The 13,055-nt window shown below is 39.6% G+C and overlaps 1 protein-coding gene across 1 annotated transcript in view; it reads left to right on the forward strand.

Annotated features, from left to right (window-relative positions):
• Positions 1 to 13,055, forward strand: part of LOC133617111 (diacylglycerol kinase theta) — a 52,235-nt gene that overhangs the window by 11,628 nt on the left and 27,552 nt on the right. The window contains exons 6-8 of the mRNA XM_061976840.2: positions 2,214 to 2,376; positions 2,445 to 2,513; positions 2,573 to 2,673. Coding sequence (XP_061832824.2) covers positions 2,214 to 2,376; positions 2,445 to 2,513; positions 2,573 to 2,673 — 333 coding nt within the window. The remainder of the gene's footprint in view (positions 1 to 2,213; positions 2,377 to 2,444; positions 2,514 to 2,572; positions 2,674 to 13,055) is intronic.

The raw sequence follows: 13,055 nt of genomic DNA on the forward strand, positions 1-13,055 counted from the left end.
TTTAGACATGTTAGTCTTGTGTCAGTCTTGTATTAGTCATGTGTCTGTCACATGTAAGCTGCCAGTCACGTTTCAGTCAGTGTATTGGTCACATGTCACTAAACATGTCCTTTAGACGTTTTAATCTTGTGTCAGTCTTGTTTTAGTCTCGTGTCGGTCACATGTCACTAAACGTCCTTTCGACGTGTTAGTCTTGTGTCAGTCTTGTATTAGTCATGTGTCAGTCACATGTAAGCTCCCAGTCATGTTTCAGTCAGTGTATTGGTCACTTACCACTAAACATGTCCTTTAGACGTGTTAGTCTTGTGTCAGTCTTGTATCAGTCACATGTCACTAAACATGTCCTTTAGACGTTTTAATCTTGTGTCAGTCTTGTTTTAGTCTCGTGTTGTTCACATGTCACTAAACGTCCTTTAGACGTGTTAGTCTTGTGTCAGTCTTGTATTAGTCATGTGTCAGTCACATGTAAGCTGCCAGTCACGTTACAGTCAGTGTATTGCTCACATGTCACTAAACATGTCTTTTCGACGTTTTAATTTTGTGTCAGTCTTGTTTTAGTCACGTGTCGGTCACATGTCACTAAACATGTCCTTTAGACGTGTTAGTCTTGTATGAGTCATGTGTCAGTCACATGTAAGCTGCCAGTCACGTTTCAGTCAGTGTATTGCTCACATGTCACTAAACATGTCTTTTCGACGTTTTAATCTTGTGTCAGTCTTGTTTTAGTCACGTGTCGGTCACATGTCACTAAACATGTCCTTTAGACGTGTTAGTCTTGTGTCAGTCTTGTATTACTCATGTGTCAGTCACATGTAAGCTGCCAGTCACGTTTCAGTCAGTGTATTGCTCATATGTCACTGAACATGTCCTTTAGACGTTTTAATCTTGTGTCAGTCTTGTTTTAGTCACGTGTCGGTCACATGTCACTAAACATGTCCTTTAGACGTGTTAGTCTTGTGTCAGTCTTGTATTAGTCATGTGTCAGTCACATGTAAGCTGCCAGTCACGTTTCAGTCAGTGTATTGCTCACATGTCACTGAACATGTCCTTTAGACGTTTTAATCTTGTGTCAGTCTTGTTTTAGTCACGTGTTGGTCACATGTCACTAAATATGTCCTTTAGACGTGTTAGTCTTGTGTCAGTCTTGTATCAGTCACGTGTCGATCACATGTCACTAAACATGTCCTTTAGACGTGCTAGTCTTGTGTCAGTCACGTGTCGGTCACATGTCACTAAACATGTCCTTTAGACGTTTTAATCTTGTGTCAGTCTTGTATCAGTCACGTGTTGGTCACATGTCACTAAACATGTCCTTTAGACGTGTTAGTCTTGTGTCAGTCTTGTATTAGTCATGTGTCAGTCACATGTAAGCTGCCAGTCACGTTTCAGTCAGTGTATTGCTCACATGTCACTGAACATGTCCTTTAGACGTTTTAATCTTGTGTCAGTCTTGTTTTAGTCACATGTCGGTCACATGTCACTAAACGTCCTTTAGACATGTTAGTCTTGTGTCAGTCTTGTATTGGTCATGTGTCAGTCACATGTAAGCTGCCAGTCACGTTTCAGTCAGTGTATTGGTCACATGTCACTAAACATGTCCTTTAGACGTGTTAGTCTTGTGTCAGTCTTGTTTTAGTCTCGTGTCGGTCACATGTCACTAAACATGTCCTTTAGTCTTGTGTCAGTCTTGTATTAGTCATGTGTCAGTCAAATGTAAGCTGCCAGTCACGTTTCAGTCAGTGTATTTGTGACATGTCACTAAACATGTCCTTTAGACGTGTTAGACTTGTGTCAGTCTTGTATTAGTCATGTGTCAGTCACATGTAAGCTGCCAGTCACGTTTCAGTCAGTGTATTGGTCACATGTCACTAAACATGTCCTTTAGACGTGTTAGTCTTGTGTCAGTCTTGTATCAGTCACGTGTCGGTCACATGTCACTAAACATGTCCTTTAGACGTGTTAGTTTTGTGTCAGTCTTGTTTTAGTCATGTGTCAGTCACATGTAAGCTGCCTGTCACGTTTCAGTCAGTGTATTGGTCACATGTCCCTAAACATGTCCTTTAGACGTGTTAGTCTTGTGTCAGTCTTGTATTAGTCATGTATCAGTCACATGTAACATGTCACTAAACATGTCATTAGATGAAAAAAAGTAAATTCCCGCGGCAAATTAGCGTTTGCCGGCCGCATTGACGTGTCCTTGTTTGTCCCGACAGTGTCACACGCCGTGTTACCTCAACGTGGCGCCAGAGTGCACCATGGGACGTCTGCGCCGCATGATGCTGCATCCATCCTGCGTCCGCCTCCACTCCAGAAACTTCAGCAGGATGCACTGCTACCGCATCACGGAGGACGGCGGCGGCGGTGTCCATGACCTTGGTACGCACTAGCAGGCCGACAGGAAAGACCGTATTGTGTAATGTCACTTTTAAAATGGCTTCCCGCAGATGACAGCGTTGGCGCAGACCCGTCGGCTGTGGCGTCTAAAGACGGTCAGCCCGCCACACCCGACCACGGTCAGTTGGACTTCTGTGTGGAAGTCAAATAGTCATTAAAAGTGTGTTTTAACGAGCAGGCAAGCAGCTTCTTAAAGTTTTTGATGGCGACGACGCCGTCAGACGAGGTCACTTCCGCCTGGTCTCCATCGTCAAGGCCAACACCAACGAAGAAGTTCTGGTAAGAAGGACCACCGTAAACCTCATGTGTCACCTCACATGGCAGTCGTGTGTTACGCCGTACTCCACTTGCACCCTCCCGCTCCTGGACCAGTCTTGTGTCAGTCATGTGTCACCTCACATGTCAGTCATGAATCAGTCAGTGTATCACTCACATGTCACGCAAGATCATTTCAGACTGGACATTAGATCTGTCAGTCTTGTGTCAGTCATGTGTATCAGTCACATGTCACGCAAGATGACTTCAGACTGGACATTAGATATGTCAGTCTTGTGTCAGTCATGTGTCAGTCACATGTCAGTCATGAATCAGTCAGTGTATCAGTCACATGTCATGCAAGATGACCTCAGACTGGACATTAGATCTGTCAGTCATGTGTCAATCACATGTCAGTCATGAATCAGTCAGTGTATCAGTCACATGTCACGCAAGATGACCTCAGACTGGACATTAGATCTGTCAGTCTTGTGTCAATCACATGTCAGTCTTGTGTCAGTCATGGGCCAATCACATGTCAGTCATGATTTAGTCAGTGTATCAGTCACATGTCACGCAAGATGACTTCAGACTAGACATTAGATCTGTCAGTCTTGTGTCAGTCACATGTCACGTAAGATGACTTCAGACTGGTCATTAGTTCTGTCAGTCTTGTGTCAGTCAAATGTCACGCAAGATGACTTCAGACTGAACATTAGATCTGTCAGTCTTGTGTCAGTCATGTGTCACCTCACATGTCAGTCATGAATCAGTCAGTGTATCACTCACATGTCACGCAAGATCATTTCAGACTGGACATTAGATCTGTCAGTCTTGTGTCAGTCATGTGTATCAGTCACATGTCACTCAAGATGACTTCAGACTGGACATTAGATATGTCAGTCTTGTGTCAGTCATGTGTCAGTCACATGTCAGTCATGAATCAGTCAGTGTATCAGTCACATGTCACGCAAGATGACTTCAGACTGGACATTAGATATGTCAGTCTTGTGTCAGTCATGTGTCAATCACATGTCAGTCATGAATCAGTCAGTGTATCAGTCACATGTCACGCAAGATGACCTCAGACTGGACATTAGATCTGTCAGTCTTGTGTCAGTCATGTGTCAATCACATGTCAGTCTTGTGTCAGTCATGGGCCAATCACATGTCAGTCATGATTTAGTCAGTGTATCAGTCACATGTCACGCAAGATGACTTCAGACTAGACATTAGATCTGTCAGTCTTGTGTCAGTCACATGTCACGTAAGATGACTTCAGACTGGTGTCAGGTGCAAACACTGTTGACATCTACTAATCAGACAAGAAGCAAGGAATGAATCAGAGACGGAGTTCAATTTAGCTCATGAGGAGACACGTGTTTTGGGCTGTACTCTAGTTACAGATCCAAACTACGTTCTAAAGAAAAGCCCGTGCGCCTCCTCCATTTATTAGGAAATGGCCCTATTACATCACGGTGACTGAGGGAAGGGGGTAATCTCGACAACTCCAGTAAGACACAATATATGATAATACAAAAATGCAAATATGTTGACACTTGGAGATATCGCCCAGTCTCTTCTCTGCTTTGTTTGGTCTTGGAACCAAATATTCGGCCTTGGCTGCCAGCAGGCCGAGTCTGCACACAACACTGATAACGAGGCTAGCAATCTTTTGGATTGCTAGCTCTGCACAAATTGACAATACTTTATAGTATGGCCCTTAAGCATAAAGTTATGATGATAATATATATACATAATTATTCTAACATTTCCCTCCTGTTTATCACATAACTTCCCCATAATCTTCTTATCCCCAATAACTTCTTCTTGCGATTTTCAGTTAATAGTTCATTTCTTTAGGGCCAAGTTATGTTTACACTTAAACATCATCATATTTTTATATATATATAGTCACCAGGGTCTGGAAACAGATCAGGAACACCGTCCAGGTAGGTATCCTCGTCATCAGATTCATCTTTCTTGTCGTCCGCCAGAAGGTGCATCTGAACAGTTCTATCATCTGCTGGGCTAATCGCTGTGGTAATCAGACGGTTAAGCAGAGAACCCAGACAGGGAATACAACTACATCCACACAACGTCAGTTTTGCTGCAAACACAGCCATAGATACTAGAATTGATGATACCAAGGACTTGTATTTGCCGAACACATTCAACCATCCATCCCACATAGGTGAGTGCTCTTCCATTTTACCGTTGAGGGTGCGAAGGCCTTCCAGTGCTCTGGTCAGGCTATCTTCTGCATCAGTGTATTTTGGTATGAAGTACAACACTGTTCACCCAATATTGCGCACACATCTCCTTTTTCCGCTAACAACATGTCTGGCGCCATACGGTTTTGAAAGGCCTTAAGGGAGGTTGCGGCGAGTTGATCAGTGACGACTTCAAGTCCGGCCTTTGTCCAATTTCCTAATCTCTGTATGTTGTAGTGGACATAGTTTATTCTGTCAACATTCTTGTTAATCGTACACCACCAGCAGACGGATGATTCGAATCCAGCTGCAACTTGATTTACCAATTTGTACTCGTCAGGTACACCTCTGGGGACACCTATTGTATCGATATAAGTTGGATCTCCAACACTTTGCCAGTTTACATCACGTGTAGTTATTTTCCAATGTTCGGATATCAAACTGTTCAGACGTGTTAACAATTTTTGTACAAATATTGATACATTTACTATGTGTAAGCAGTTGTCTGACGATAAGTTTCCTAACTGTTGTCCAGAGCCTAGTATGTAAATGCAGGTGTAATTAGCTTTTGTCACATGTTTATCAAATATTGGTTTCTGCTTTGTTTCTTTGGTTACAGGCTAGATTTTGTCCCATGTAGTGCAATTCCATTCAGGAGTTGTTTCGCAGATTACTTCAATTAAACCTTTTTGCCATGAGTAACCAATTAACAGCCAAAGGAGGAACCAATTATTACACACCAGTTGTTACTTTGAACATTTATCCACATCATCAAATGGTACGCTTACAACTGTGACTTCCAGCGCGTTTAGAACACTCTGGGTTATTCGGTGTTGCGCATGGTTTGATTTATGCAAACAATCACCAGGAAATATGGGTCTAGTCCACTTGACCATGCCCATAATTGGAAACCCCATCTGGATGTGTTGAACAGTGTGGCATTGGGTGGTCTATTTTGTCCATCAGAGAGTGATATGGTTAACACTAGATTTGGGCCTTAATGTTTCAGAGTTATTCGACTTTTAAAGAATTTAGCTTCTTCACTATCTCCCGGGGCCAGTAATTCATTCATTCATTATCAATAGACAATTCAAAACTTTGGCAACTGAACACATATTTACACACCTATGCTTGAGAAGGAACAGGATAAAGAGAATCTTATATTTCCTGCCCCCTTCAACATAATAAGTAGTCTTACTTAATGGATAGCCCAGATTCACAAGCTTACAAACCAAACAAATGCATCCAAATATAACAAAAAATAATATACACCTCACGGGATGATACAAAACAAATACAAAACCAGACACAAAATAAGTAGAATAATACATATAATCTATACTACAGTATAATATATGTAGTGACCAGAGTGTCCACTTCCCCCGTATTGTATGTCCTGTGAGGTACCACCAGTAATTTGGCCAGTCTGTTCCCGTGGTGGGAATCCTTTTAAGTTTAACACGAGCGAGCAGTAGAGAATATGAAGTGAGTTTTGGCCCAGGACGTATTTTGCTTTATTCATTATTGAAATGTTTTTTTTCCACCTTATGTTGTATGTTTTGTATATAAGATTTCCAGTTTATCTTCTGTGTGTTCTCTCCTGAACAGAAAGCAGTTGTGTCGTCTGCAAATAAAACTAACTTTAAGTCCTTTGTAGCTTTACAAATGTCGTTTGTATAAATATTAAACAATCTTGGTCCCAGTATTGATCCTTGGGGTACACCACAAGATATATCTAGCCGTGTTGACATATTTTCACCCATCTTCCCATATTGCTTCCTGTTGGTTAAATAGCTTCTTATTCTTGATTAATTGATTTACAAATTGAGGTCCATTCTCATGTATAGATTTAGTTATACCCTATCTTGGTATTATATCTTTGCATAATGCTTTTACTACTGTTAGCACATCTGCTTTTCCTTTAAAAAATATTTCTACCCACTTTGAAAATGCATCTACTATGACCAGACAACACTGTTTTTCTTCACTCCTATTTTGTTCAATAAAATCCATGCATAGATGCTGGAACGGGTGTTTTGGTTTGGGGAAATTGGCCTCGCACAGGTCATGCATGACCTACAAATTTTATTTTTATTTATTTTTTGAATAAGAATAAAAGCTGTAGGTAGTATAGTACTTCTGTATAAGGGTCACCATCCCTCCTGTTGAGACATGAGTACAACCATGGCTCAATACTGCTGCCTACTTATACAGATTTTTTTGGTAAAATTCGTTTATTGTCTGGACATACATAGATGTCGTCTTTGTTCAACGTGGCTCCGTTTTTTGTTTTTGTTCTTTTTTTTTTTGGTTTATTTTTCCATTTATCTTTTTCTTTTGGAGTACTTTGTTGTTGCATGTCTTTTAGTATATCATTATTCATTTCACTAGTTTGTAGTTTAAAACCTTGTATTTCTTCTTCTGCTGTTTGTTTTGCTGTTTTGTCCGCAAACGTGATATTGTCATGATCCGTGGTCCTGATCATGTTTTGTTTAGTTATGTTCTGTTAGTTTTGGACTTCTTTAATTCCCGTTTAGGCTTCCTTGTTTGTTTTTGTCACCATGGCGACTTATTTTGTTCACCTGTCTCTGATTAGTGCTCGCCCGCTCACCTGCTTCCCGAGCACCAATCAGAGGCATTATTTAAGTTACCTCTGCCAGTCAGTGGGCCTGGCTTCATTATTTATGTCACACTGTTTGTGTCACGCTGTACCAATTAAGTTTCTTGTTCCATGCCATAGCTTCTGTTTTAGTCTTAGCTTGACGTGTTTTAGGCACGCCTTTCTTCTTATGTTGTTTGTGTTTTTGGTAGTTGGATGATTTATGTTAATAAATCCCATCCTACCTTTACACCTTCGTCCAGAGCCGTCTTTTTGCATTGAAAGAACGAACCGCAGCAAGCTGCATAACCCACGTATGACAGATATTGCGTCCGTTCCGTTGGTGTGTGCCACACATTTGCACATTGCTATTTTAGCTGCTAACTGTACCGCTTTTAATATTACTTTTAATAGTTCTCCATGTGTTACAAGGTTTCCCGTTGACGTTATCATTCCTCTATTTTGCCAGTGTTGTGCAAATGTGTGCACTGTTGAGAATGCATATTGACTATCTGTGTGTATTGTAACATTTTGATCTTATTAATTTACTTGCTTTAGTGTTACTAGTTGTGCCGCTTGTATTGAGTCATTTGATGCTCATTTGATAGCTTTCAAAACTTCAGTTGCTGTAACAACCGCACATATCCTATTCTATTTTTATTTCACAGAATGCTGCTTTAGCTTCTAAATTCCACTCTATTGGTGTTGACATTTTTAGATCTTTTTCATACATTAATTTACTTAAAGGAGCTACTATTTCTGTGTAATTTGGTATCCAACTTCTACAGTAATTAGTTAATCCTAGAAATGACAATTTGCTTCTTTGTTTGTAGTTTTGGTGCTTGCAGCACTGCTGTTTTTCTGCTTCCCACAATAGTGCGTCCATCTTTGTTTAGAGAATGTCCTAGATATTTTACTTCTGTTTTGCATAATTGGACTTTTGTTTTGCTTACTTCGTGTCCTTCACTGTGTAGATGATTTAATAACGCTAATGTATCTTTTCTACTGGTTTCTCTATCCAGTGATGCTAATATGTCATCTACGTATATCAGGACTTTTGTTTTCCTCCTGAAGGTTCGAATTTGGACATGCTTGCATGCATTGCTTGTGAAAAGATTGTCTGACTTTCCGCATACCCTTGAGGTAGTCTTGTATAGGTGTATCTTTTCCCTTTATAAGTAAATGCAAACCAAAATTTACTTTCTTTATGTATTGGTATCGAGAAGAATGCATTACTGATATCAATCACTGTGAAATGTGTCCAATCCTGCATATGATGTTTAAAATTACAGCATTTATTGTCCTAATAAACACTAAATCAATATTCCTAATTCAAATGTTATACCTATTACTTCATGTAATTTTAAATAACATTTTAAACCCACTAAAAACTGTCTAAGTGTATTAACTATAATTTTACAACTCAGAAGAGACATTCTTCCAATTCTTAATGTTTTATTTGTAATTATTATTCAACAATATTCAAAGCAAACAGTTGTAATGGTTATAGTTACTCACATTATATCATCAAAAGTCTATAGCTAACTGAAAGCTGTTGAGATTGCCATGCCTCTTTATTTATTTCATGTTATGCCATTATCTTATCATAGCTCACCACCCAGATGTATGGTGTACTGCAAATGTCTAAAAAATATTCTAACCTAAGAATGTTAGACTACACTTTAAAGTTAAACAACTTAAAACTTACACTTAATACATTTATTTTCTAACTTGCACTCCTGGTGCGCCATACGCACACACACACACACACACACACACACACACAAGGTTATGTGTGTGCGTGAGTGCACATTCTAAGAGATAAGGCGAACACACTCGAAGAGCGTTTTTCTTTTTTTTCTTCCTCAGCCTCTAAACATGTAACTTATTTTATATCATTTTATCATGCTATACATATCGACTCTTATTATAGTTATTAATCTAGGTTTTTATTTGTTCCATTATTTTAATTATAGATATATATACATATATTTGTATATATAAAAGCGCTATTTATATATCCAAACATACATGTATATCTTCAATCTACATTTTCTTCATATCTTATTTCAATATCCCCCATTATCTCTCGTTCGCATTAGTTTATTCCATTTTGCATTAATTCTTCCTATTGATTTCTTCCCATTTCACTTAAACTACCAAACAAACAAATACACAAACTTGCAGCGAACCACAACCAACAGCCTACCACTTGTGAATACCTTCATTTGTCACTTTCTCATCTTTTCTTCACTTTCGTTTTCCTTTACAAACAACATCCTGTATCCATCTCTTCCTTACACTTCACACAATGTTTCTATTTTCTGTTCTCCTCTCCTAGAAACCATTCACGTAACGTAAGGTTATAAACATTCTTTTTCCATATTTTCTCAATCCATTCTCTTCACCCTCAATCTTCCTTCACCTGCTCTCTCTCTCTCTTTCTCCTTCTCTCTCTTTTCACAATACAAACACAACAATCCAAAATAAATCAGTCTTATAAAATACAACAGGGTCAGCAGCAATCCAAAACCTTTTAATGTCATGCATCTTTATTTATCTCTTAACAATCATTCCTCCTTCATAACCTGAATTTTAGAATTTTAAACTTTAGATATGATTTAGACTAAAAAAAAAAAAAAATCCTTTGTCTCACACGCCATTAGACTGTACAACTCCTCTTTGGGGGAGCTAGGATGACAGGGGATGCAAAACAATAACAGTGCAATACCTTTTCATAACATGGTCATTAATGCCTAGTTTCTCTTGTGATATTCTTATTTTACTGTTATATTTTCATTCTCATTGTTGCTTTTTATTTTTATTCTATTATAATATTTTTCTATTTTGTTTCCATTTATACCCCCATTATTTACTTTTTACTTTTTAAACTCAATCTCAATTTTGTACACTGCTGCTGGGATTTAAATTTTCCTGAGGGAACTCTCCTGAAGGAATCAATAGAGTGCTATCTAGCTATTACTAATCCGAGCACAGTTCATGACGTCTCGTCCTTGTAAACACTGGACAGACTTCTTATCTTGCAGACATTTATTTCCATTTAGTTTTATTCTCTACATGTAATTCTACATGCTTCAGTGTCACATAGAAATTTGCTTTCTTTGTTATTTATTTCAATTATTATTTCTGGTTTACTTGCTGTCTGTTTACTTAAGTTCTCATAACTTAGTATGTCCTCTGATTAGATTTTGTTTAACGCTGATCTACGTTTTGTTTTTTCTCAGGACAGTCTCGTGCTAAATGTCCTTCTCTGCCACAACGCCAACATGCAGTAGGGTGTAACCGCTGCCGTTGTTGTTTTCTCCTATTTTGGTTATAATAGATTGTAATAGACCATATCAGATCTGCGTTTCTTTGGGTCCCTCTTTCCATTTTGAGAATTTGGAGTAATCCGTCGTACTTTACAGAGCCAAACTTATAAGGATTACTTTTGTCTTTGTTGTAAGATAGTGGTTCAATTTATTATTGTGGTACATGTCACTTCTACTGGAGGTTTTTCCCCCAGTGGAGATGTCTTGCCTGATGCCTCCACAATAACCCACTATTACTTCTCACAACTTTAGTATGGAGTGATCGCCTAGTGGCGATAACTCCCACACACTCTCACGTTCATACCTTTCACACTTGTTTTACGGAAGTTTCAGTACTTGTGGACTCCGACGTCCTTATATGGCCTCTTCTGTTTTAGAATTGTCGGTTTTTACGTGGACTCCGATGTCCTTAATTTGGTTTATTTTCAATGTTGAATCTTACGGAAGTTTCATTCTTTGCGGACTCCGACGTCCTTCTGATTTGTAGGCCTTTTTACCTGTTAGAGCCTAGGATTTACAGGGTTTGTTTTTGCGTCGTAACCCTTAGTCACACGCTTTTTGTATGCGTCGTAACCCTTAGTTACACGCTTTTTTTTCTTCTTCTATGCGTCGTAACCCTCAGTCACACGCTATTTTTCCTTTGTAATTCAAAACGTACTCACTGAAATCTGCGTTCCTTCCTCTTGTCCTCGGTTCCCCGTCAGTCGTCAGATCCAGCCAGGGTGCAGAAAAAGCAGCTCCTCAATGGGAGATGTGGGTGCCATGGTCTTCTGGTTTTACTCACCAGGCTGGAATCGTCAGACGTGTTGGGATCCGGCTCGAAGGACCAAAGAGATGTCAGGTGCAAACACTGTTGACATCTACTAATCAGACAAGAAGCAAGGAATGAATCAGAGACGGAGTTCAATTTAGCTCATGAGGAGACACGTGTTTTGGGCTGTACTCTAGTTACAGATCCAAACTACGTTCTAAAGAAAAGCCCGTGTGCCTCCTCCATTTATTAGGAAATGGCCCTATTACATCACGGTGACTGAGGGAAGGGGGTAATCTCGACAACTCCAGTAAGACACAATATATGATAATACAAAAATGCAAATATGTTGACACTTGGAGATATCGCCCAGTCTCTTCTCTGCTTTGTTTGGTCTTGGAACCAAATATTCGGCCTTGGCTGCCAGCAGGCCGAGTCTGCACACAACACTGATAACGAGGCTAGCAATCTTTTGGATTGCTAGCTCTGCACAAATTGACAATACTTTATAGTATGGCCCTTAAGCATAAAGTTATGATGATAATATATATACATAATTATTCTAACACTGGACATTAGTTCTGTCAGTCTTGTGTCAGTCAAATGTCACGCAAGATGACTTCAGACTGAACATTAGATCTGTCAGTCTTGTGTCAGTCATGTGCCAATCACATGTCAGGCATGTGTCAATCTCATGTCAGTCACAAATCAGTCAGTGTATCAGTCATATGTCACGGAAGATGACTTCAGACTGGACATTAGATCTTGTCAGTCTTGTGTCAGTCATGCGTCAATCACATGTCAGTCAGTGTATTAGTCACAAGTCATGCAAGATGACTGCAGACTGGACATTAGATCTGTCAGTCTTGTGTCAGTCTCATGTCAGGCATGTGTCAGTCACATGTCAGTCATGAATCAGTCAGGGCATCAGTCACATGTCAGGCAAGATGACTTCAGACTGGACATTAGATATGTCAGTCTTGTGTCAGTCATGCGTCAATCACATGTCAGTCAGTGTATCAGTCACATGTCACGGAAGATAACTTCAGACTGGACATTATATCTTGTCAGTCTTGTGTCAGTCACATGTCAATCACATGTCAGTCAGTGCATCAGTCACATGTCACGCAAGATTACTTCAGACTGGACATTAGATCTGTCAGTCTTGTGTCAGTCATGTGTCAATCACATGTCAGTCAGTGCATCAGTCACATGTCATGCAAGATGACTTCAGACTGGACATTAGATCTGTCAGTCTTCTGTCAGTCACATGTCAGGCAAGATGACTTCAGACTGGACGTTAGATCCGTCAGTTTTGTGTCAGTCATGTGCCAAACACATGTTAGTGTATCTAGCTTCATGTCAGCAAACATGTCAGTCTTGTGTCAGTCTTCTCCTAGTCATGTGTCGGTCCCATGTCATACAACATGTAAGATTCCAGTCACGTTTTAGTGAATGTCTCAGTCACATGTCATTAGACATTTCAATCTTGCATCAGTCATATCAATTAC

The sequence above is a fragment of the Nerophis lumbriciformis genome, linkage group LG16 (genome assembly GCF_033978685.3).
Source record: "Nerophis lumbriciformis linkage group LG16, RoL_Nlum_v2.1, whole genome shotgun sequence".
NCBI classification, from domain to species: domain Eukaryota; kingdom Metazoa; phylum Chordata; class Actinopteri; order Syngnathiformes; family Syngnathidae; genus Nerophis; species Nerophis lumbriciformis.